The sequence below is a fragment of the Staurois parvus genome, unplaced genomic scaffold (genome assembly GCF_062004578.1).
Source record: "Staurois parvus isolate SC_StPar_1 unplaced genomic scaffold, SC_StPar_1.0 ptg000082l, whole genome shotgun sequence".
Classification (NCBI taxonomy): domain Eukaryota; kingdom Metazoa; phylum Chordata; class Amphibia; order Anura; family Ranidae; genus Staurois; species Staurois parvus.
Window position 1 is genome coordinate 402,713 of NW_028317878.1, and position 26,187 is coordinate 428,899.

Below are 26,187 nucleotides of genomic sequence, written 5' to 3' on the forward strand. Positions count from 1 at the left end.
TTTTTTTTCTTTCTGATGCAGCACACCACAATGCATGTATTGCAACGCAGGTGTATTGCGAAGGTGCATTGGTTGCACTTCCACAGACGTAGGTTTACATTTTAATCGAAAGCTTGCAGATTTAATTAGTAAGCCTGGGTTCACACTTTTACGGTGCGGCATATTGCATGTGATTCGCACAGGAAGCTGGTTCCATGCAAAAGTGCACGCAAACCCCTGTATATTATATCTCTGGCACTGTGAATTTTTACATTTCTTTTGGCACAGTAGGCTCAAAAATTAGCCTACTCCTGCTTTATATTTTTGTACTGGCATACAGTCTTGATTAGTTTCACATTTTTCTATAGCATCAACATCTTTACCTAGGTGTATGATATTTACCATCTTGGTTTTATATTGTCCTTGATTACTGCTTGTACAGTGTAGACTTTGGGTGTATGATTTTCTCCACTGACATTAAAGCCCAATTGCTTGCCAAAAAATGACAGAAATCAATTCAGGGCGGATCAAGCAAGGAGTCTATTTATAAATGTTTTCACTCACTCAATAGTCACACATCTTTCTAATTGTATTCATTTAGTTGTGTGAATCTTGAATAAAAACCCTTTATAAATAGACCCTTAAAGAAACTCCTGTACTTTTTTTGAGCGACAGGCTTTGGCTCAGATGTTGGAGCGCTCAGGTGTGAGCAGGCACCATTGAAAACAATTGATTTTTTGAGGGTTTATGTATTATGTAGCTTTGAGCTTCAGGCTGGCCATAGATGGTTTGAATCTCAGGCGGTTCAGGAGGGACTGGCTGAGATTTGAACCATCTATGGGGCAGACTGATTGTACCCAATACGATTGTTGTACAACTTGGCTATAACCAGCCTATTGGATTTTCCATGCGATGATTGCCAGTGGCTACAGCCTCTAGCCTACAGTTGCCATCTCATCCCTTTAAAACCGAACAAATATTGATGACACAGGTTCTGAGGCCAATTTAATGCACGTAAGGCACTAAGTGAGTTTAATTGCCACCTTAATCAGCCACAGAACCTGTGTCATTAATATGTGTTTGGTTTTAAAGGGATGAGGTGGCAACCCTACTCTAGCAATAATCACTGTGTTCTCCTGACAGGGACGGCTCCCCTCTGCGTTGTCCCGAACCTCCCTGCCAGGAGAATACAATAGCTTCGTGGGAAGGATTCCCTTATCAACTCTGACTGTGTTGATGGGGGAATCGAGTAACTTTTTTTCTTGCAACCTGTGGTTGCAGGAAAGAAAATCGCATAATTTTTGGCTTACTATAAGCTACAAAATATTCAGGCGCAAATGCAACCTAAGCCCTGGTTCCCACAGAATGCAACTTTGAAAGTGAAGTAGTGCGATTTCAAAGCCGCAGGTCAGTGTGATTTCAGGTGTCACTTGCCTGACATCTGTGCAGTTTCATGCACCGATGTCTCTGCAAGTTGCACCTGATATTGCCGAAAATACAGGAACTACTGTGCAGGAACTGCTTTCAAAATCGTTGCCACCTCATCCCAACTTAGGGCTGCCAGTGCCACCTCATCCCAATTTAGGGTTGCCAGTGCCACCTTATCCCAATTTAGGGTTGCCAGTGCCACCTCTTCCCAATTTAGGGTTGCCAGTGCCACCTCATCCCAATTTAGGGCTACCAGTGCCACCTCATCCCTTTAAAACCAAGCACATATTAATTACACAGATTCTGGGGCTAATTTAATAGCAGATAAAGCACTAAGTGAGTTTAATTACCACCTTAATCAGCCACAGAACCTGTGTCATTAATATGTATTCGGTTTTAAGGCTAGGCTCACATCTCTGCATTTCTGCGGGCCGCGTCACGAGAGCCCATTCATTTGAATGGACTCCCGGGACACGCAGGGAAGAATTCTCCGCCCTTCTTTGGAAAACGCAGCCCGCACGGGAACCTTGGTTCCCAGTACGGTTGCGATTTCCAGTGCGGAAATTAGAATTAATGGTACCCGCCCGCGGGTCCGCATTCCTCTGTGCGGGTGGTGCGGCTGCACGGATTCTTGTGTGCATCTGCAGCGGCACCACCTGCACAGATGTGAACCAGGGGTCAAGTGATGAGGTGGCAACCCTAAGTTGGAGTCACACTGATTTTAATGGTTCAATTGTTGGCAATAGGGTGTGACTTGTCCATGAGGTTTGGAGCGGTCAATTCGCATGACATGTCGCACCGGTGTAAACCAGGGCTAATAATTGTTAATTGTCTCATTGATATTTATTTTTTTATTGTTTCCCCAGCTACCTGTTTGCAGCGCTGGTGACAGTGGTGACAAAGTAGGGGCTGTGTACCCTTGTACCACTATAAAGAGACCATTTCTCAAACACAAAGTGAAGAGGACTTTGGCTGCTCTCTTGCTGATCACAGGACATTTTTTTAGAAAGCTACAATTGGTCTTTTAAGTACTTCCAATGTCATTTTTTGTTTTGGATTGAGTAGCTAAGGGGTTATAAGCCCTGTAGGGTTTTATTGCTGTGTTGCTGCTACATAGATTAATTCTCTTTATTTATCCAGATGATCACTTTTACTGAGACTGAAGGCCCATTCACACATTCACGTTAAAACGCTTGCATTAAGGTGTGTTGCCACATGTGCTGCCTTATCTTAACCGCCTCCCGCCCGCCATATAGTAATATGACGGACGTAAGGCGGTTCTCTCGTTCTGGGAGGGCGTCATATGAGGACGTCTCACCGGCGATCGGCAGTGCGCTGTGTCCCTTGGACACAGCGGATCACTGATCTACGGAAAGAGCCGAAGATGTCGGCTCGGTCATGTGATCAGCTGTGTCCAATCACAGCTGATCACATGTAAACAGGGAAATGCCGGTTATCTGCATTTCTCTCCTCACGACCTGTCACGCTGACAGCTCGAGAGGAGAGCCAGTAATCGGCATTCCTCGGAGGGGACATCTACACAGACCATCAGAGCACTGATGATCAGTGTGCCCTGATGATCTGTGTAGCCCCAGCAGCGCCACCTGTCAGTGTCCATCAGTGCCAGCTCTGTGCTCATCCATCTTTTCAATCTGCATTGCTGTAATTTTCTTTAAAATGCAATGCAATATGGCTACCTGGAGGTGTTCTGTACACAGATGGTGTACAGAACGCCCACCAGCAACATCATTTCTTGCTTGTGTGATTGGCTTGCTGATTTTCCCAGAAGTCTGCACTAAGATACAAGCCAGATTTCAGGTATCCCCTGCAACAAATATGTCATTATTGGTGAGATACTCTTAATAGCAAATCACATCTAAAGGGATGCAGACCCTGCAGGTTTCCTCATTAGAGCCCTGCAGGTGCAGCAGCTGTTTGATAATTCTGAAACCACTTCCATTAGATTCACTTTCCACATGGACACAGACAAACAAACAAGCAAACAAACAAACAGCTCTTCCTTCAGAATAACAAAAGGTAGGACTCTGTAACAAAGTTTGTTAAAATCCTTGCCATGTACATAGATCACCCAGAGGGGAAGGTTTTTTTCTCAACAAGAGCGGAGTTACTCTTTAAAGAAATATAACACAGTGTTAGTGTCTGATGGGACAAAGATGGCAAAAGACGTCAGGGGTTTTATCCATTCCCTACTCTATTCAAAACAAAAAAAAAGTTTGGGTTTTAGTACTTCAATGTAGTTAGTTTCTTATAGTGCCACTTATTAAAGTTTTTTTTTTTTTTTTTTTTCCCAGACTTGGCCTTGAACGTGGAACAAATGCCAAAGAGGCTCTTCATGTAATAGTGTCTTTACTAGAGGAACACGGTCAAGGGGGCAGCTACTTCCAGAACAGTGATCAGGGATTCCAAAGTGCCTTTCTCCTTGTGGATAGGTCAGAGGCATGGTTACTGGAGACGGTGGGGAAATTTTGGGCTGCTGAAAAAATTACAGGTTAGTGAGCATTGATCTACTGTCAATCAACCATACTGTCTTCTGTTCATGCATTAGACATAGTCATTTAATTTCTGGTTTAAAACCTATTAAATAAAGACTACTATGGCCCCCAAGATTCAGGATGAGTGTCCTTGTCATGTCCTGTGAATTCAATTGAAAGTGCAAAGAATGTTTCCTTCCTTCCAGACTACCTTCAAAAAATAACACCCTCATCCCCTGTAATGGAGCCCAGGGTGACAAACATGGCTCCTCCCATAGATACAGTGGAGGAGTGAATGTAGCCACTATAAGCCTTGAAGTGCATTATTCACAGAATAAGTAGAAATAAGGCATCATGCGCACAGAGCCTCTTTTACAGGCTTTTTTTTTCAGCCTGTAAACACACCTGTATGTTAGTCCATGCACACATAGATGTTTACAGGCGTATTAGAAGAATGTTTACAGGATGAAAAAAAAATCACCTGCACATTCAGAAGAGAAGTTTTTGAGCAGAAAAAGCATTTGATGCTTGTAAATGTATCTAAACATGCTTAAACATGGGGGGGATGGGGATAATGTGTATACCTATGATGTCATGAAAATATATGACTGTTTTGCAGTGTTCTTTTTTAAAAAGAAAATTTAATAAAAGATATAATAAATAAATAAACACGCTTAAACCGTAGACTTGTTTAGCACTTGAGCATTCATACATTTAAATGGCCAGAATCAATCAATATTCTGGCCCATTAAATCCATTAATGCTTAATCGCTCGACACGTCTAAACGTGACTAAACACGTGTGCAATATGCAGCTTTGTGCACATTATTTATGCAGCGTTTATTCCTGCAGAGAGTAAAAGATATTCAGAAAATCTAATGTACTGTGTGCATGAGACCTAAAGGTGCAAAAAGCCAGAAAAATTAAAACTAATGCAGCCACCACATCTGAGGACAGATAGGCTGCAATATTACATTTTTATGTATGGATTTGATTGCACTTTTATGATTAAGGCTAAATGTTAATGTTAAGTGATGAGTCAGATTGGGTTAGAGATCAGGGACATTTAGGGTCACTGGGAACAATTCACTAAGCGGTATCTTACTGAATCCAAGTATGCGGTAAGATACGGCACAGCATTTTAAAACGAAAACGATGGCATTCCCTAAAAAATGCTACTAAAATACAGCATGGGTTATTTTATTAAGTCATGTGGTATTCTAGTAGTGAAAACATCCGTTAATGTGTCAGCTGTCAGCTGGGTTCCCCTCTAACAGCTGACTGTGACAAAAAGAATTAGAAATTTAGCGGAAAAAAAATGGCATGGGGTTCACTCCCCCCATCCTTACCAAGCCCTTCTGGTCTGGTATGCCAAAATAAAAAAAAAATGGCGTGGGTCCCCCTATAAAATTCATACCAAACCCTTATCTGAGCATGCAGCCCGGCAGGTCAGGAAAGAGAAGGGGGGGAGAGCGAGCTCCCCCCCCTCCTGAACCATACCAGGCTACTCAACATGGGGGGGGGGTTTGGGGCAGGGGGTCTCCACAGGGTGACCCCACCCCTTGTGACATCATTGACCCAGTATGTCCTGGTTGATGATGTCACAAGGGGCCGGGGTCACCCCCTCGACCTGGTGACCCCACCCCTTAGATATTTAAGTACTGTCTGGCTGGCTGAGCTGTCAGACGGCGGGAGCCAGTTCGGGTGCAGAGTTTTTTTTACTCAGGTCAGTGGTGGCAGCAGGCATCATGGTTGACATTTGATCTATTACAGAGGCATTTTTTACATTTTTGTTGTTTTAATAAAGGACAAAAACTGTCTAATATAGTTTTTTACACTACACTTTTTTTTTTGTGAATGAGTAGTGGTACTTTGTACCCCACACTCATTCACATGGGGGGGCAAGATCTAGAGGGGCCCAGATTCCAGTAAGCCCCCCACCCACAGACTCCCACAGCCACCGGCCAGGGTCCCCATCACCTTGCCCCAAAGCACCCTGCTGTGTTGAGGACATATGGCCTGGTATGGTTCAGGAGGGAAAGGGGGAATTTTGGTGTGGGAGTTCCTCTTAAAATCAATACCAGACTCAAAAGGCTTGGTAAGGATTGGGGGGGGGACCCCATGCCGTTTTTTTGCTAAATTGTTAATTGCCAGAAATTCTATTTTTTTTTTTACTTCAGCTGTCAACAGGGAACCACACTAACAGCTGATGACTCATAGGTTGCTAAGGATGCGGCAGCCACACACTCCTTAACAACCCATGACAGTTACTGACTGATACCAGTACATACCGCTTGCCTGCGCCACTAATTAATTACCGCATGCATTTAATTATTTATATCCTTTTGTGAATTGAAGGTAAGGTTTTTGTATGCGGTATTTACTAAGCGTTTTTGCTATTTTTGGTAAATACCACACACTGCAATAGTGATTTGACATTTGTGACAATTGTGCCCAGTATCTAAATTTTCTTAGCACAGAAAGCTACAACACTGAGAATTAACATGCCAACCATAAAAATCTTTTTATGTAAACAGTATAAAACAGTGACTGTGTTTTAAGTGAGTGATTCATCACCAATGAATGGTGAAAATCACATTCACTGCTTTATAAATATGCCCCCAATTGTACTACTCTGTATTCACCTGTTTGAATTTCTTCTTGTCATATAGATGGTGAGAGATGTATCTGCAACCATTTATCACTACAGACACAGCTAGATCTGGAACACCCAGAGCTTCGGAATTATGCACAAAGCCAGGGATGGTGGAGTGAAGATAAAGAATTTAACTTCTCTGAAGCTTTTTCAGAAGGTGACACTAGAGATCATTGTTCAGGGAAGGAGGCCTTAGAGAACCAGGATGGTAAACATTTTCTCTTTGTGGAATGGATTCCAACCTTTATACATATTTTTATCATTTCCCTAGTGCCCCACATGCGGCCGTTTGGTGTTTACAGTGTGGCCCCCAGCAGTCGGCAATTGGAGCTTTGGTTTGTAACACAGCAGTGATCACTAGCAGTTTCATGTGACATGTCCCCTGTCTCCGACTGTCTCCTACAGCATGACTCTAATCTCCAACTATACATTTTAGTAAACTCTCTGACCATCTCCTCTAGTAAGTCCTCAGTCTTTGACAGTCTTTTGCATTATTCCATATAATAAATATTATATGTGGCACTTTAGTGACTTCAGGGGCCACATATGAGGACCCATATACCTTCTAAGTTGACAATTACGGTTTTATTTTAAAAGGACTTTGTAAACACACTTTGAGCAGGAATGGTAACGTGCAAAGTGAATTTTCAAATAGGAACTAATTCGATTTCAGCCTAACAATCGCTTCACTAAAATATGAAGTCTGATTGGCTGTTTTGAATTACAGTCCCTGGGAAAAAAATTAAAATGGTCAAACTTGAGGCCCCATAAACATCTGGTGATTTGGGATCATGGGCAGAATTGCAATAGTGGCATGTTTGTATACCATTCATTTTTAACGGCATCTCAAATGCAGTGTGGTTTTACTGCGATTGTCATGCGGCAATCGTGGTAAACCGCATCACGTGAAGCTTGTTGCCCAAAAGAAGCTCCTGCTCCTTTTTGGGCAACAAGCTTCGTGCAAGGCGATTTTCCATAATTGCCAAGCGACAAGCATGATAAAACCACACCGCATTCGAGGCACCATTAAAAATGAATGGCACAGAAACATGCGTGCCGTGTTTTTCCATGATTGCAGTGCGATTTGGAATCGTGGGCAGAATCTCGGCAATCGCAAATTTCCAGATGTAAACAGGGCTGAGCCTGACATCCCTTGGTCTTCATATGAACCTGAATCTTTTGCCCTTTGCCACTAAATGGTGCTGTGGATATAAAACATATAAAGTACAATGTGCAGCACTAATAGAAAAACAAAAGATGTCCTGCTGTAATTCTTATATTCATTTAATTATTACAGGTGTTTTTATAGCACTCACACTTTATGCATCACTTGGCATACTTTCTTTTCACATACAGTACATCCCTGCCCTTAAAATGCTCACATGAAAGGTCCCTATGTTACACACACACTAGGGCCAGTTTACACTGCATGGTTAGTGAGTGTGGGAGCAAGAACAAGGAGGACAAACTAGTATTTTGACCAGGACTTGAACTGGAAATACTAGTGCTGCAAGGCAGAATTGCTAACCACTAAGCCATTGTAAAGCCCATAACTGTTTTCTTTTAACTCCCCAAAGAGCTGTCACGGCTTGCCACATCTGATTTGTCAGAGTATCTCATGTTCATATTATGGCAGATCTCAACTGGTTAAAAAGAGCTTTATACTTGCACATATGCAATGTTGTGCAAATGTACGTTGCATTGTTGGCTAAATGTGGAGTTCTTCTTTAACCCTTTTGCTGCCAGGCCCTGCTCTCCATTTTTAAACCCAGCTGGCCAAACCCTTTTTTGCAATTTTTCCATTGCTTTTTTATTTTTACATCACAGCTTTCAGAGTTTGTAAAAGACCTCCCCCAAACTATATATTGTCTGAAAGCACATGACCGGTAGTATAAAAAGAAGGTGCTACTGATTTTTAAGACTCCACGATATTTGCGCAAATGTTTATCAAAGCAATATTTTTGCTGAAAATACACTAAAATCAGTAGCAAATAAAACCACAGCAAATTTTACAAAACTCCTGCCAAATATAAAAGTTTATCCTGTATTTTGTTAGGGTAGCCACAAAAGAGATTGCGGTTTGCGAGGGGGGGGTGGGGGGAGTAAGCAGGGCAGCCAAGGTAAGGCAGTGTCAGGGACAGTTGGGGGGGGGGGGGGGGAATTTTCGATCTCAGCATAGGCGGGTGGAGGGACAGGAGACACAGGGCAGAGAAGCGGAGGCAAGAGGGCGACGGGGGTGTTACATTTTAAGTTAATTGCTCTGATCAGCGGCTTGTTAGTCGCTAATCAGAGCTATCCTTTTGTTCAGCAGAGTCTGATGAACATTTCTGCTATAAGTTCATGGTCACTGAAATGACCATGAGCTTATAGTAGAGGAGGGATGTTGATCCGTACAGTGTACAGACTTGGCCAACTAGAAGCAGTGCTGTAGGTCCGTACGGACCCGGCAATGAAAGGATTAAAGGGGTTGTGATCAGATAAATACAAAATGATAACTTTTTAATGTTATCTGACATTGAGTTTGAATATAACTGGAGGATAACATGGAAAATATGGAATTTCAGATGTAAGCAAAGGATAAGTTCACCTTTTTGTAATAAATAAATAAATAAATGCACATTTTTTTGCCGGTTAAAAAAATGTGCATTTATTCTTTTTTTTTTTATTCTGCAGCCTGTGAAGAATTTGACCTGTGATCGAAAGATCAGGGGTGCAATGTCAAGATTCTGCAGACTCTCAGTAAGCTGTCTGCTCATACCTCCCATACCGGCAGACAATTACTGAATGGCAGGGAGAATCGATGAACTATGTGATCGCTCACCAGTGCCCTCGTAGTCCATTGAGAACTACAAGCTGTCGGCCATGGTGACTGATGGTAGTTGTAGTTCGTTCATTTTTTAAAAATCATGACAGCGGGTGTGGGGAGAAGATCCCCCACCCGCTGTCACAGGGAGGGGGGATCAGAGGGAGAGGGGAACATGTAACATATTCCAAAATTGAACTTATTCTTTAAAATTCATCAAAATAGTGCAATTTGCTGAAGTGATTGGTTTAGTCTGATCCCACTCGGCCGATATACTCTGATACTTCTATATCCATGGACCATTCTGTCTCTCACTAGCATCTCTTTTCTCTCTGCTCATGAATATTGATGAGCTAAGGTTTGGGTCTGCAGAAAGTTGTCACGTGATTATAGGCCACCAGTCCAACTAGCTGCGGCAAGGGAATTCCGTGCCCCACATACTCACATAACGAAACGGGAGGGAATGCTGGCTGTATCATTATCCAAATATGGTCATATAAGGCGATGATGTCCTCAGCTTCCCTGTCCCTTTGTTACATTGTAGGGAGAGGAATTCTGCAAATCTAGTAGGATGTGTGCCCCATGAGGGGTCTATACAGTCACATGCATCTAAAATATACCTTATTGCTTGCATGCCATGGGTGAAGAACCTTCAAGATAGGTCACCACTGTGTTTTAAACCATATAGAGTGGGGGAGTGTTGTAGATTCTGTCCTGTTTTATATTTCTGCCTGTGACTCCATTGAGGTTTTCTTTCACTTGTCATCCTTATGACATCAGGATAAGAAATGATGGAATGGGGTCACTGGGACAGGAAGGCACAGAAAGCACTAAAAACTTCACAGAGGTTCTAATCTTTACCTGCTCTCTTGATAAAGGCTTTTTCGGTCCACAATTCAGAAAATTCCCACAAGGTTCTATACCTCTGTCCTTTCATCAAGATAGGAAGTGAGAGGACGTCTCCCTAGTGGGGCACAGTAAAAGCCTTAAAGCAGAAAAGGTTGTTCGTTGCACCCATGCCCCGTATGCTGGCTAATCCCTTAGCTAGCCAGGTGTCAAAGCCAAGCAGGGGCTCCTCTTCACCCCATGTATTATCCATGTCAGATTGTTGTGGAGGATCCTTCGGCTATTAGATCATATCAATGACTAATTTTTTTCTACATGTATCGTTTTTCTCTAGAATTGACTGTGAAATCGGTGATAAATGTCCTTCGTAATAAAAGTAGTGGAAATTGTGTGGACTCTGACACCTTCCTGACTACAGCTAGTTCAGTGTCTGTTCTACCTCAGGATGAGGAACGGCCTTGTATTCACTTCCTTACTGGCACACCAGACCCCTCAAGGTACACAGTACAAGTCTTCCTCTGCCTACAGAAATGCCAGATACATAATGTGGGATCAGGTTTTACATTTTCTTTTTTCCAGGCTTAAACAGATTCACCATGAAGCATCAATCTTGTTACTAGCCATACTGGAAATTACTTAGCCCTGTTCACACATGTGCGGTGCGGAAATGTAATGATCCCTGTGTGTTTCCCAGACCACACTGCAAATGCACGGTTTTGCGATCTGCTGCTGGTGTCAATTCAAAGTTAATGAGTAGGTTGCAAAATGCAGTGCATCTGTCTGAACCGGATCACATGGTACATAACAACCATGCAATCTGGTGCCTGTGTGTTCCCAAAAATGCTGTAGGTACCTTTTTGATGCACATGCAGTGCGATTTGAGCCATTCAAAATTAATGGCTCAAATTGTACTACACAGAATCACATGTGAATTGCACAGAAAATAGGATTACAGAACCCTGACCCTCTCATATTGTTCATAACATAAAGGTGGCATAGTCCTGTAGTCCTCAGAAAACAATGTAATTGATAACAGCAAAGGCGGAGAGCACAGAAAGTTCACAAGTTCAGTTCACAAGATTTCCAGCAAGATCAACGGGTATTTTTTAAAATGTACCAGACACATACAGCAAAACCCTTCAAGTGGTATATTCAACAAACCAGAAGGGAGAGAGTTTACTGTCAGGGTCCCTTTACATGAACACACTCTTCTCAGCAGAGGATCCTTGAGCATCTGCCTGTCCATAGACCTGCATGGAGCTTCCATTCTCTTCCCCTTAAAAAACAGGGGTACCTGATTGGAAAGAGTATGTAAAAGGGCCCTTTGGGTTCACATACACTTTAATAGGCTTGAGTTTGTGTAGTCTTTGTCATTTGTGTTGGTTTTGTTGATCTCCAGGTCTGTATTTAAGCCCTTTATATTTGTGGAAGATGTGAAAGTGGTCCTAAAGGTCCAGTCATCTTGTGCTGAAGACTGTCATCATGAACATTCCGAATATAAACATGAACTATATGAAGCTCATCAGTGCTCTAGATCTTTAATGGACAATGACAAAGTAAGTGATCTTGTTATCAGAAGTTATAATTATTTCATTTATACCTAAATATTTCCTCATTGTACCACCATTTATTAATGTATAACCAAAACTTTTCTTTTAGTCTTTTAGAAAAAGGTTTGGGACCCCTGCCAATTCTTATTGCTGTCTCTGACTGTCCTGATGACCATTTTTACCAAGACAGAAAGGGGTTCATTTACGTACGCTAGGTTCACACCTATATGTGTTCTGTGGGCCACATTTGAAAGGGCTGCCGTGCCCCGCAAAACGTAGGTAAAAGATCCAAGCACCTTTCCAGAAGCCGCACCGAGTGCGGGTGCAATTTCCAGTGCGGGCAGCATGCCATTAGGATTAATGGAACCCACCCATGGATCCCGCTTTTTGTGTGTGGGTGGTTGCCGCTCCGGGACAAAGTGCAGGTTCCACAGTGGCTTCCACTTCTCACTAGCGTGAACCTAGCCTAAAGCTAGGCAAAATCTGTATAGAAACCAATCAGCTTCCAGGTTTTATTGTAAAAGCTTGTTTGAACAAGCTGAAGATAGAAGCTGATTGGCTACCATGCACAGCTGCACCAGATTTTGCACTCTCCAGTTTTAGTACATGAACCCCAAAGTGTTTTGTGAATCAAAAGGTTTACGGTTGTCATCAGAACAAGAAGTGGGGTGAAATCTTCCCATGGGAACAACTGTTTGGGTGATAAATGTCTAAAAGGGAGGTCTCTTCATTTTGGTGCGATTTTGTCTCTTTTCCTGTCATGTCTTCAGGACAGGAAGTGAAGGAAAATCTCCCAGGATACGGATAAAAAAATAAACTGAAGGGTTTAACTCTCCCCATGTTTATCCAAATCTTACATTTTACATACATACATTTTATTGCTTTGGTAAGTTTTTAAATGTATAACTGTAAGAGTACTAAGACTGGCTATAGGCTAGTGGTTTCCAACAATTTTTAAGTTGCATACCGCACTTCCATAACTTGTACTTGGCAAGAGCAAAATGTTTGTAATTAAATTGGATTTTCACCCTCTGAATAAACCTCCCTCTTATCCTACCCTCTTCCCTTCCTCTACACACAGGTGTCAAACACTAGACCCACGGTCTGAATCCGGCCCTCCAGGCCATTTCATGTGGCCCTTGCACCTCTCCTTCAGGTACTCCCTTGTCTCCTCCTCCACCTTGTCTCAGCAGTCGGCAGCAGAGAGAATAGAACTTCTCTGCCAAATGCTGCACCTCTCAGAGCAGCTGCAGCACTCCCTCATCTCTGCCTCCCCTGCTCTCAGCAGTCAGCTGACTTTGGTAACTGACTCAACTCCTCCTCTGGTCCTCCTCCAGACTCTGCACTTTCTGCTTTCCAGCTCTGCCCCCAAAGGGGGTGCATGGTGATGTTAGGGAGGGTGTGGGACTCGTGACATCTGATGTATTGGGAGGTGGGTGCTCTGGACATCTAGTCTTACAGATACAACCGGTCCTTTAAGGGCAACCATAATGCTGATACGGCCCACCATGAAATGGAGTTTGACACTCCTGCTCTACATGGACAGCTCTGTTTTTGTTTTTTAAGCTTTTATTTACCTTTTCGGCCTAGGCAATTGACGTGTAGAGTGCTCACTGTGCCTCCTGCGGTATGCACATCACATATCCCAGGAGGCATAGCCCTTCATTCACAAGGAGGAGGGGGGCAGGCCTAGCAGCGTTCCATCAGGAATCAGTTCAGCCAGTGGGCCTCTCGATGGCTTCACAAACAACATGGCGGTGCTGGACCAGTGGCAGAAAGCAAGAGGATCTCAGGACACAATGCTGGATCTGCTCAGTGGGTGAATATCTGAACTTTGCAGAAGACAGCAAGGAAGGGGGGGGTGAAAATCCACTTTGATATAATATTTCAAATTTATGTTTTAACTAAATAACTGTGCCAGTAATGGGATTAAAAAGCAATGAAAGGTAATTTACTGCCTTGAATCACAGATTTACTGGCTGTTACTAGCAGAAACACTGTCTGTCTTGGGTCCTCTCCAGCCTCTCCCAAAGGCCTAGATGCGTCAGGCTGTTGGCAAGAGCTTTTTGGATGGGCACTAGGCATCTGGTATGCACCATGCAGTACAGTGGTCGAGTAAGAATGTATCTATGGAGACAGTGGGCACCCAAGCACTGTGAGGCTCTTCTTCTTGGGCTCCCTGCAGAGTGTTGGGCCAGAGTGCTGCAGAGCACAATGAGGCTCTGGCATTCGGGTGGGCCACTGCTTTACAGACTCAATATGGACACCTCTGTGTGTGAGATGGCAGAGCGCTGTGTCTATTGTCAGTGTGCGGAATTTAAGCAAGAGCAAAGTGACACCATATCACACGCTCCTGCCTACCGAGGCCTATGCTACCCAGTGTGGCCTAGTAACCAAACAACTCTGTTTACTGTTGTCACTCTGTGATATATGGTGTTCTTCTTCCAGAAAATAAAAATTGAAATCCCTTTCACTATGTATATTGTGCAGTTCACAGGCAGAACAGTCACAGCTATACATGGTACTTGTCGGATAATCCAAATACTGGCAGTTTAGTGGTGTTGGAAGTCCAACCTCTGATGGTGACCAAACAAGTAGAAATTGTTGATCAATTTAGGTATGAAAGATCACAAAAAAAACAATTAATAATCATTGATTAAAATATTGAAAAATGCAACATACATAGTATTGTTTCACTTTGTAAATTTTAATTGGAAATACAATTTACGAATCATAAACTTTAACAAGCTATTAAAACAATCATTTAATCGACTTGTATTATAATTGGTGTATTAAGACACACAGATATTTGTTCAGTCAATCAGAAGTGATCAATAAAATTCTGCCAGAGCTATCTGATTTGGCATCAAAACTAGTCCAGAGCTCTCTAAATCAATCAAATTGACTGTTTCTGGTTCTGATTTTTACTAAGTTTGATCAGTTTAGTTCCATTGAATAATTGATAAAATTATCATACAGATAAGTGTTTGGCCACTATGAATCAGAAATACCATAAAGCATGTGCTCAGGCATGGGCTTCTTTCAGGTCCAGTAGGATTATTTTGATAGAGAAAAGGTATATGGAAGCATCTGGCTGGACCTACTGTTGGACATGAGTGGCAATTTGATATAATCATTAAAATCAATTATTGCTGTTTTCATTGTGTTTGTGTAGGAAGCAGGAGATAAACTTCTGTGCACCATGTTAGATCTGGAGAAACAAGGTATAGATGCCATGGAAGACCTGCTTAATAGTTCCAATCCATTAAACCCTGCGGAAGTGGTAGATCTTTTCTATGACTGCGTTGACACAGAAATCAAATTCTATAAATGAGGTAAACTACATTTTATGGGTTTTTCATGACACATTGGGGATTATTTGCTGAAGCTGGAGAGTGCAAAATCAGGCTTACTTCTGCATAGAAACCAATCAGATTGCGGGTTTTATTGCCAAAGTCTAATGAACAAGCTCAGATTAGAAGCTGATTGGTTTCTATGCAGAAGTGACCATAATTTTGCACATTCCATGCAAAATTTTGACCATAACACATTTTTCCACATGATTTTGGGAGACTTCAGATGTGTTTTTGCAACATTTTGTCAGGCTTGGATGTTTTTCTTCGTAAGAAGAGGCTTCCGTTTTGCCACTCTACCCCAGACATATGAAGAATATGGGAGATTGTTAGCACGTACTACACAGACAGTACTTGCCAGATATTCTTGCAGCTCCTTTAATGTTGCTGCTTCATCCCCATTTTAAGAGGGTGTGTACACTTGTGCAACCATATATTTTTTTTTTTTTGCTTCTCTCCACCTAAAATATTTCAGTTTGTTGTTCAACTGAGTTGTACAGTTTATAGGTCACATTAAAGGTGGAAAAAGTTCCGAAATGATTTATCTTTGTCTCATTTTTTTACATCATAGAAACCTGACATTTTAACAAGGGTGTGTAGACTTTTTATATCCACTGTACCTATTCTGAAGCCACTCTGGTTCAGTCTCCAGTGGTGGCTTCTGTGTGCAGGAGAAAAGGCCAACAGCTGGAAATGTCTGGGAAATGACGTCACCCACAGAATCACTATGGGGCATCTGTTGTTGACTGCCCTTCCTCTACACAGAAGCCAATGCTGACAACTGATTCTAGGACTGGACTGGAACAGATTCAGAATAGATAAGTATACAAATCTTTTCTTTACAGGGTTAGATAGAATAGCCTTTTAATGGGATGGTTGACATGAAATAAGACCTCTATTAATAAACACATTGTTACTCATCATGGGCAGTTTCACCAGCAAGGTGTACAAGGTGGGAAGGGGCAGAGTGTGGTTCTGAACAAGGAAACCTGACCATTATTAGCTACCCGTGGAGCCAAAAATTCTGCATTCAGGTGCTGCATAAGAAGAGGGAGCAAGTGTGCAGTTCTTCTGTTCCACTTTAGGTATTCTTTAATAGCATTTGAAGATACATATGTAGAAAGTTTGGATTTTAAAGCAGACCTGTCAGCAAAATAACACTTCTAACTAAATTCTAATCCCCCCCCCCCAACAATATAAAAAAGACAACCTTTTATTATTTTTTTGTTTTTTATTTACCTTTATTTTTCTTTATTTGCATTCCACCCACCCCTTACTTCACTTCTCACCTCGGCGAGTATGATTTTCACCTGCTGCCTGCTGCAGCTTCTTGGGATAATCATGTCACCTATCCCAGAAAGCATCAGCTTACACGCATGATAAATAGATATGGTGCCACATGATCAGGGGGGCGGCTGGCTCCTGATGAGAAAGGAGAGAAAGATGGTGTCGGGAGACTGGGTGTGCAGCAGTGGATTAGAATAGAACAATAAATGTGGGATTTCCTGGGCATGTAAGTATATTTATTGAGGATTACCAAGTGAAAAAGGGAAAGGGAAACTGAAACATGTTTTTAATGGAGGAGGTGGAAGTTTTATTTAAGTGATGCCCATTATTGGCTAACCTAAGTTATTAAAGATGCAAGCTTTCAGGATGCTCCTTCCTAAGTGGTAACTCTGGGAAAAAAATTAGCAACTAAAGAATAATAATATAGTATAAACAATTGCGACTCACATCATATTGTAATTGAATGTTATTAAAAATTATTTTTACTTTTTAATCTGTATCGCTGTAATTTTCTGTACAATGCAATACAATATGGCAATATGTACAGAACACCTCCTGAAAATGTCATTTCCTGCTTGTTTGATTGGCTTACTGATATTCCCAGAAGTCTGCATTAAGATAGAAGTCAGATATTTGGCTTCCCCTGCAACAAAAATGTCATTTTCTGTGAGATACTCCCAAAGGGAAATCACGCCTTAAGGGATGCAGACCTTGCCAATTTCCTCCTTAGATCCCTGCAGGTGCAGCAGGTGATTGACATTTGTAAAACCACTCCTATACAGACTCACTCTGTACATGGACACAGAAAAACAGCTATTCCTTCAGAATAACAAAAGGTAGGAATCTGCAACAAAATTTGTTAAAATACTTGCAATTTACATGGATCACCCAAAGGGTTTTTTTTTCCTCAGCAAAAGCAGAGCTACTCGTTTCGGCTACTTTCACATTGAGGTCTTTATGAACCCCTTTTGCGTTAAAAAAAAAAGCACCTGAAAAGTTCAAGAACAATGTTTCCTTATGTATGCCTTTGTATATTTATACACTGAGGCGTTGTACTTCCGTTGTGGTGCAAAAACTCCTGATTGAAGCATCTTTGGAGCATGTTTGTTGAGTGAAAAAAAAAAACACCTCAAAAACGCCTCTTCCCATTGAAATCAATGGAAAAACGCCTGAAAATCACCTAAAAAATACATGAAAAGCGCCTCAAAAACGCCTCTCAGAAGCGTTTTTGGCGCAATTTTTAAGTCACGTGTCCTTTAAAAAAGGAGAGCCCGGTAAAAAAGGCAAAAGCGCCGTAAAAATGCCTATGCATTTTTGCTGTGTTTTTGCGGTGGATCAGTATAAAAGTAGCCTTATCTAATCTATATCTAAGGCATCCCGAAAACTTGCATCTTTAATAACTTAAGTATTACTTAAACTCCAAACTTCCTGCATTGATCAATTGCTAACATTTTGCAATACTCTTACTGCTAAGATACATATGTTAAAGCTTGACGACTTTCAGATGGCATTGTGGGGCAAAATTTTTCTGTTCAGCCGACTTTCTGTTCATCTATCCTTGCAATGGGGGTTGATTTGCTAAAACTAGAGAATGCAAAATCTGGCGCAGTTCTCCATAGAAACCATTCACCTTCCAGGTTTTTTTGATAACGCATAATTGAACAAGCTTAAGTTAGAGGCTCATTGACTATCATGCACAGGTGCACTAGATTTTGCACTCTCCAGTTTTGGTAAACCTACCCCAATGGCTTCTAAAGCTGAACAAAGTGACGTGTGGGTTGTGCAAAGTGTATAACATTTTTTATATATATATTTGTACTTTGTTTTCTGAGTTATATTTTACATTTGTTCACTTGTCAATGGCTTTTTTGTGTTATCCACGTTTTCAAACTGAGTTAAAAAATTGGTAAGCTTATACACACGTAAGGAATTTATAAAGAGGAATTCATACTGGGAATTAAACCTGTATCTTTATGACATGTACTCTATTAGCACATTGGAAAGGTGTACTTTTATTCTATCCTTATTTGTTTCTATTAGAGATCATGAACAGAATGTTGCTTCGTGGCACACAGAAGAGCACATGACATGTTAAGGCTTCTCCACGTGGCCATGTGGATGACTCTGCTGTCCCCTGTGTAGCTGTGTCACTGTGGTATTGTGTGTTTTTACAGGAAACAGAATCAGCCTCCAATGCTTAGTGCATGTAGAATAACAGAGCTCACTTTGTGTCTAACCAACAATGAATCATCTGAAAAGGTCACACCTGACATAGATATTCTATTAGACGTAATTTCATTGAAGGCTAGTCGGAACCATATAGAGGTGAGAGAATCAATAGCGGTAAAAGAATCAGAAGTTATTTCAGTAGAAACTTGCAGACAGTTGAAATAAATTAGTGGAGTTATTAGCATAAAAATCAGTGATTTGCAAATATTTTATCTCATACATTTGACATGAGGAATAGAATTATAAGAACATGAATATGGATTTAGATTTTAGATCTGTGAACCAATATGTCTGGAAGTGAAGGAATTTCAGATTAGGTTGTTTTCTAAAATTTGTAAATGCCATGTTTAAAATAAACACATTTCATTGAACCAATCTCCTTCATTTGTCTCTTGGGTAACCCCAATTTCTGTGGATACTAAGAAAATCAGACTGTTTTCCCATGGCCAACAGTCTAGGGGAAAATGGAACTCTTGGGCTGACTTTGCAAAAAAACAAAACAAAAACCATGGTGCAGTCAAGTCATAACCACATAACTCACAGTCTGCTACTGTGTATACATAATATATGTAATTGTAATGTATATAGTTTTAAAACTAGTAAACTACTTAGCAGATACCTCGCCTGGAATGCAGAAACCTGGGGCTCTCTATCGTGGAAATAACGGTTGGTCATTGCATATTCCCATTATTGTAAAGGACTAGTAATGTCACTACGAACAATAAAAGATTCGAACAGTCAACTGAAGAGAGTTCTTTTACTGTAGAATGTAAATAAGGCATATATTATTTGTAGATCATATTAACAACAGTCATTTAAATGGCTCATAATGCTTTACAAAAAGCATAGAACAACTGGATATTTGCACTGCAAATGCATTAAATGCATTATTCAAGATAATTCAAATAACCTTATTCTTTGATCAATGCTTCCATGCGATTTGTATTAAGTACATCTAGTTATGAACACAGGATAAACTTCAGGGTTTTGAAATTCACAAAGCACCGCTTTTACTATTTTAAATTGCCCATAGATATCTAAAAGAATTTCACAAAGACTGAAAATATTTGCTAAGAGAACTGCTGCCTATAATATATCAAGGAGGTTATACATATTAAAACACAATTCCAGTCAAAAATTAATGAAAAAAATGAATGGTCTATTTAAAAGTAAAATATAACAAAAAGCAGCTGTTTGGGGCAATACTCCCCTTCAGTCTGGAGTCTCCCTCAACATTACTTCCTTTTCACTAGATGTTTTCAGTCTTATAGGTTGAATGACAGCCAGCATCATTCAAAGCTTAGTCCACCTTTTGCTAAAGATTAATAAATGCACCCACATTGGTTTAAAAAATGTGCATTTATTAATTGTTTGCACTGGGACCTGCAAAGCATTGTCACTGTGATACATAGATTATGGGTTGCAATGCACAGACTTCTGTAGACTACTCCTCCAGCTGCAGGTCCATATGTCAGTATAGACCTTTGGTTATGGTGCTAGTGAAAAAAAAAAAATCAATGGATTACAAATGCAGTGGTCTCACTATATGTGTGCTAAATTGAGATCTACAAGTTCTTCCGCCACAATGGAAGATGGGATTTGTAGTCTCTCCATTCACAGATCTCTGATTGACGCCAAATCCCAAAAATGTCAGGAGCCTGCAGGGAGAAGAACCCTCTGATTTAGTAAGGGAGGAAAGGAAGCTGCAGACTGTGACCATGTTTCATGTTATACTCTAAATATGATGAGAAAGATGAACTTAGCATTTCAACTTACTTTCTCTGAGCTGAGACTGTCATGGACCATCCCCCAGCCTATGACTAGACAGTTAAAGAAGACACACAGAGGTGAGCTGATTTCTGTATCACTCCCTGTATCTTTCCCTTGCCTGACTTCAAGAACCCAATTGCTCCACATATCGTGTGCATTATGGAGTTGTCATTAAGAAAAAACAAAATAAAAGTTGTGCTAGCATTTTTCACGGCACACTGCAATGCATGCATGTTAGCAAGGTGCCTTGGGGTGCTGTAAAATTGTAGTCCAGACTGAGTTTCTTTGAGCTAAAGTGTCCTGCATAAATCAGAATACAGGCATACCTCGGTTTACGAACGCCACGGTTAACGTAATTTTCGATTTATGAATGAAAATCCATTGAAAATAATGCCGCGGTTTACTAATTTTTTTCGCAATACGAACGGATTAATTGGTTTTCAATGCATTTACGATTTTTTTTAATCATTTACCTGTACAGTACTATGCCTTTAAAGTGCAATTTATAAAGAGTTTTGAACAGATAAAATACTTTTTTTTTACTTTTTTCTGACCTCCGGAACAGATTAATTGGTTTTCAATACATTTATGAATTTGTTTCGCAATACAAATGGATTAATTGGTTATCAATACATTTACAAATTAATTTTTAATCATGTCCCTGTACAGTCTTTATGCCTTTAAAGTGCACTTTATAAAAAGTTTTGAACAGATAAAAGACTTTTTTTTTTACTTTTTTCTGACCTCCAGAACGGATTAATTGGTTTTCAGTGCATTCCTATGGGAAACCGCATTTCGGTTTACAAATTTTTCGCAATACAAAAAGTCCCACAGAACACAATAAATTCATAAGCCGAGGTACGCCTGTAGTTATAAAGGGGTACTAACTGCTCTGTAGTCATGTTACAGGGGGGTTTATTTACTATAGCTGGAGACTACAAACCTAGGCTCACTTCTGCATAGAAACTGATCAGCTTCCAGGTTTTATTGCCAAATCCTAATTGAACAAGCTGAGGTTAAGAGCTGATTGTTTTCTATGCAGAAGTGAGCCTGATTTTGCACTCTCAAGCTTTAGTAAATCTCCCCCAGGGTGTCCTAAAAATCTGCATGCTAAAGCCTCTTCACAGTCAGTGCTTCTTGGTGGCCCAAAATTAGTCTTAAAGAGTATGATCACATAAAATAAACTAAACAGTTTAGGGTGGATGTCATTTAATAAATTATACAGTTTAAGGTGGATACTAGTGGAATCTCTTCCATCCATGACCATTTCAGCATGCTGTTTTACAAAGTGATCTTATTTGTCCTGTTTAAGCATTCACAACAAGGTGATTATGACACCACTGCCAGTGCAAAACCAAACTAGATCTTTCAAGGACAGAACATCTGATATAAAAACATACAATTACCGTGCCGTGCTTCTCTCAATGATACATAATGCCAAATAAAATAAAAAATACTAGCATAAAAAATCCCAGTGTAAAATTGGGTACAATGGAGCACTTGTACCATGTGAGAGGCTATTGCAAATTTTATTAAAATGTCGGTTTTTAAATGATAAAGCACTATTGGTTTGCCTATGTATTTTCTATATGTTTGCTGAGCGGAGAAGAAGGAAGGAGCTGAATCAGCAGTGAAGGAGAGTCTTGGTAGAAATCATACCACCAATATTTGTCCATCTAAAGGACGCAAGCCATTTTTGACCAAACTTAATTGTGAGGTCAAAAATTCCAGGTGAGAGCACAACTGGTGTCAGTGTTGGTGGAGGTGCACTATATATGATAAAAGGAAGAATTTTAAGGCACACGTTTTGGCCAGCTCAGTGGATTGCTTCAAAAAAGTCCTGGATTCTTTCTTGGATACACAAAATATAACTGGATACTAACATTTATAGGTAAAGTTGATCCATGGAATATCCGATTGCCTCTCGGGGGATCAGGAAGAAATTTTTTTCCCGGCAGGAACAAATTGGATTATGCTTTGCTTGGTTTTTTTGCCTTCCTTTGGATCAACTGTGGGTATAGGATTGTAACTTTTTTTTTTATGGTTGAACTGGATGGACATTTGTCTTTTTTCAGCCAGACTAACTATGTAACTACATGTACAAGTCATTTTGAGATGAAAGAATCATGCTGTGGAGATGGACTATATTAATTTATAGTTACTGTGCACATTGTTTATTATACAATTCTTTACTACCTACTTTACACTGGGATTTTTTATGCTAGTATTTTTTATTTTATTTGGCATTATGTGTCATTGAGAGAAGCACTTCACATAATTTGTATGTTTTTGTCATTTAGCACATTTGTCTGAGTATGTGTAGGTGTGGGCGGCTTTTCGTTTTCTAATAATTTTTATTTGTTTTTTTTTTAGGTAATTTGGAATTGCTCATGGGTTTCCATTTATATTTTTGAGAACATCTGATATGTTTGATCAAAAAAAAAGTTAATGACGAATTAATTATTTTGTGTCTACACAAGTTTGGAACTCTGACTTGGAAGTAGACTTGATGATTGCAGGCAATGCCTCCCCAGTTAGGAATCTCTATATGCACATAGTAGAGGTTTTGCAAGGAATTAAAAAGTATGTGTGGCCATTTTAAGGTTTGTTTTATATACATTTAATGACGTGTTAAAGTTTGCTTGACAAAATTTGGGATGAGCGTGGCCACCTTTAAATCCGCCCATGCAAGACAAAGTGACAGCATCTCCTGGTACTCTGCAGCCAGAGCTAAAATTGGCTGTGTCAACAACATGGGAAAAAAGATGATACCATGTGCTGGGGCTTGGGCCTAGTAGCTAACCGTTGGGCCTTAGCACTGTCACAGGGGATATCATGCTCTGCCATACCGGGAAGTACCAAGTATTCTTTCTGGCTGCAGAGGAGCTGCAAGGGAGCACTGGTAAGGTGAGTATAAATGGGTCGGGTGATACCCTTTCCAGAGACATCATCACATTGGGGGTTTATTTACTAAAGCTAGTTCACTCAGGATCTGGTGCAGCTGTGTATGGCAGCCAATCAGCTTCTAACCTCAGCTTGTTCAATTAAGATTTAGCAATAAAACCTGAAAGCTGATTGGTTCCTATGCAGAAGTGCACAAGATTCTTAGTGAGCTTAATTGTCTCTTTAAAGCCATGTGCACATATGCGTATGATAACTGGTCAAATGTAAGAAAATCTCTTGATGGTTTAGTAATTTCAGATTTTTTTTTTCTCCATTGAAAGGGAGGTGACACAGCCCCTCATTACAATAATTAACACTCATCACCTTAGTTTGAGATAAAAGTTGCAGCCAGTCCCACAGTAGTATTAATAAAAAACATGTTCAGGTTGTTGTCTGTGATTTACCTCCCTAAAACCAATCATACACTTTACAATATGATTGTACAACCTGCTTTAAATTCACCAACAACTCGTACAAAGGCCGACCAGGCTGGATATAAATTGAATGTTTTAGGTGGGCCGTCATACTACAATTGTTGGTAAATCCGAAGGAGATTATAGAATCAGACTGTAAGGTGCATAGCCAGATTAACTTTTTTAAGTTAATTATTAGTGATTCTTCCCTCGTTAACTGTAATAAACATACAGTTCTATAGCTAGCACCACATTGCATTGATGTGTCACATACAGTGTAAGATAAATTAGCGCTTCATTTTCCATTATTGGTACATACAATTTTACTCCAGCATTTACACAAGCTCTGCTAAAATTCTAATTACAATGATTTCTACATGGCTAATGTAAGTGTACATTCGTATTGTCTTTTTAGATATCAATTCATAATCACACACTGATCACAAATACATAATTCGGTGTTTCCAGGCAAGTCCCTGATGCTGAAGACTCTTCATTCTCCAGACATTTTCCCTTTTGCTCTTCAGTCATTGAAAAGAGGATGGTCTCATCTTACCTGAGGTCTCTGGGGTGGTGGGACGGAGGGCCCTGGCAACATGAAAGAAACAGAAAGATGATACAATATTATGGAAGATAAAGAATTACAGAAGATACATTATGGAAAAAACAAGATTAAAACATTGCATTCCTCCAATGTAGTCCTTCACTTGGGGTAAACTTGTCATAAGAGAAACATAAAGGCTGCTATTGTTGACCTCTTCTTCTGAGAATGTTTGTTGCTTGGCTGTTGTGCTGAAGAATGAAAAAAGCATATCCCTCTATAGCATGTACTAGCCTCAATCCAAAGCATTCATTGTGGTTCCTATCTGCTTTAGTCACTTCTGATCTATTCTATTCTGATGAAGTATGCTTAGTATCCCAAGTATATAAATACAAATAAACCCCCCTAGTGCAAAATAATGACAATCAAATACAGTGCACCCTTCCCTTATTAACAAACTTCCCCAAAACACATATAGACTATAGATCCTTTATGATTAAGTCTAATTGACGAAACATGTCAAAGGGAAATGAAGTCAGACGCAAAGCTGAACCGGAAGTGATCAAGCGGCCTTTTTGGATCCTGGAAATCTCTATCTGAGACACGGGCGAGGATTTGCTGAGGATTTCCGGAGGTCTGGCTGGGCTGATTTCTTGTTTGATGGCAATTTTAAAGATGAAGATATATGTAAGCATATGAATAAAGTATATTCTGTTTAAGGTTTTATGGAATTACGCTGTTGTGGTTTCATTTATGGTGGGCATCGTTTGGAGACTGATGTGGAGAGGAGTATAATACTGCGGCTGTGAAGATCCCTCTGAAGAAACTTATTATATATCAGTACCCTGCCTGGAGGATTACTAAACTTGTGTTTATAATTTTCTGGTAAGGGTATTTAATTTGCACACTCTAGAAGTGGACACGTTTTTCACAGTTTTTTATCACTAGATTGTTTCACGGGCACGTGTTTACACAGCTATTCACCTTACCATATAGTTATCACGAGTGTTTTTGTGTGAATCACATGTGTTATGGAATGAATAATTCAAGTTGTTAAGGATAATACACTATGTGCGGTTTCCTTTCTTTTTTTTTTTTAGTTTTTTTTTGGTTTCAGAAATCACTTTGGAGGCTGTCTTCACCTGGAGGTTGATTTTGAGATTTTGAATGACTTTGATATTTTGAAGGACTATTTTATTATTTTGGGACTTGTGAGGTTTTTGTTTTTGTTCAGAGCACTTATTTTATTTGTATTTATACTTGGGATACTAAGCATACTTCATAAGATTATCACACTTTTTGGGGTTGAAAGTGTTTATATGCGTTTTGGGAAGTTTGTGAATAAGGGAAGGGAACACCGTATTTAATTGTACCTATTCTATTCTGAGTCTATTCCAGGGCTTCCCAACCTTGGCATAGACTCAGAATAGAATATTCTGAGTCTATTGCATTAGAATATACTACTACACTGTGTGTACAATTATTAGGCAATTTGTATTTTTGAGGATTAATTTCATTATTGCACAGCTACAGTGCTCTCAGTCAATTCAAAATGTTAATAAACTTCAAACCTGAATATTTAGGAAAGTAAAAGTGAGGTTTTGGCTTTCTTAGGAGAATATCTATGTGTGCACATCTCAGAGCTGACCGATGCTTTAACACTGAAACAGGAATCACTAAAATAGAAATCCTGGTTATGCAGTGTGGCAGAGGTCTGTAAATAAGCAGAAAGTCTACAAGTATGGCTCATGTACTTGGATGCATTTGGGCTCATACTGCCAGAATTCTGCACATTTCTGTGCCCAAGAGGCTTAGGTGTTTGTGCACAGCCAGATATTTACAAATTAGAGATAGGCTTGGGTTGTATGCTGGTATCTGCGCATCCCAGTGGTTATAT

At 40.2% G+C, this 26,187-nt stretch overlaps 2 protein-coding genes across 2 annotated transcripts in view; one reads left to right on the forward strand and one right to left on the reverse strand.

Annotated features, from left to right (window-relative positions):
• Positions 1-18,994, forward strand: part of SCRN1 (secernin 1) — a 49,289-nt gene extending 30,295 nt beyond the window's left edge. The window contains exons 4-9 of the mRNA XM_089669877.1: positions 3,720-3,916; positions 6,572-6,763; positions 10,539-10,701; positions 11,604-11,760; positions 14,930-15,089; positions 18,435-18,994. Coding sequence (XP_089526003.1) covers positions 3,720-3,916; positions 6,572-6,763; positions 10,539-10,701; positions 11,604-11,760; positions 14,930-15,088 — 868 coding nt within the window. The 3' untranslated portion in view covers position 15,089; positions 18,435-18,994. The remainder of the gene's footprint in view (positions 1-3,719; positions 3,917-6,571; positions 6,764-10,538; positions 10,702-11,603; positions 11,761-14,929; positions 15,090-18,434) is intronic.
• A 372-nt stretch (positions 18,995-19,366) lies between these two features.
• Positions 19,367-26,187, reverse strand: part of WIPF3 (WAS/WASL interacting protein family member 3) — an 89,559-nt gene continuing 82,738 nt past the window's right edge. The window contains exon 8 of the mRNA XM_089669876.1: positions 19,367-24,337. Within this exon, the coding sequence (XP_089526002.1) occupies positions 24,297-24,337 (41 nt within the window). The 3' untranslated portion in view covers positions 19,367-24,296. The remainder of the gene's footprint in view (positions 24,338-26,187) is intronic.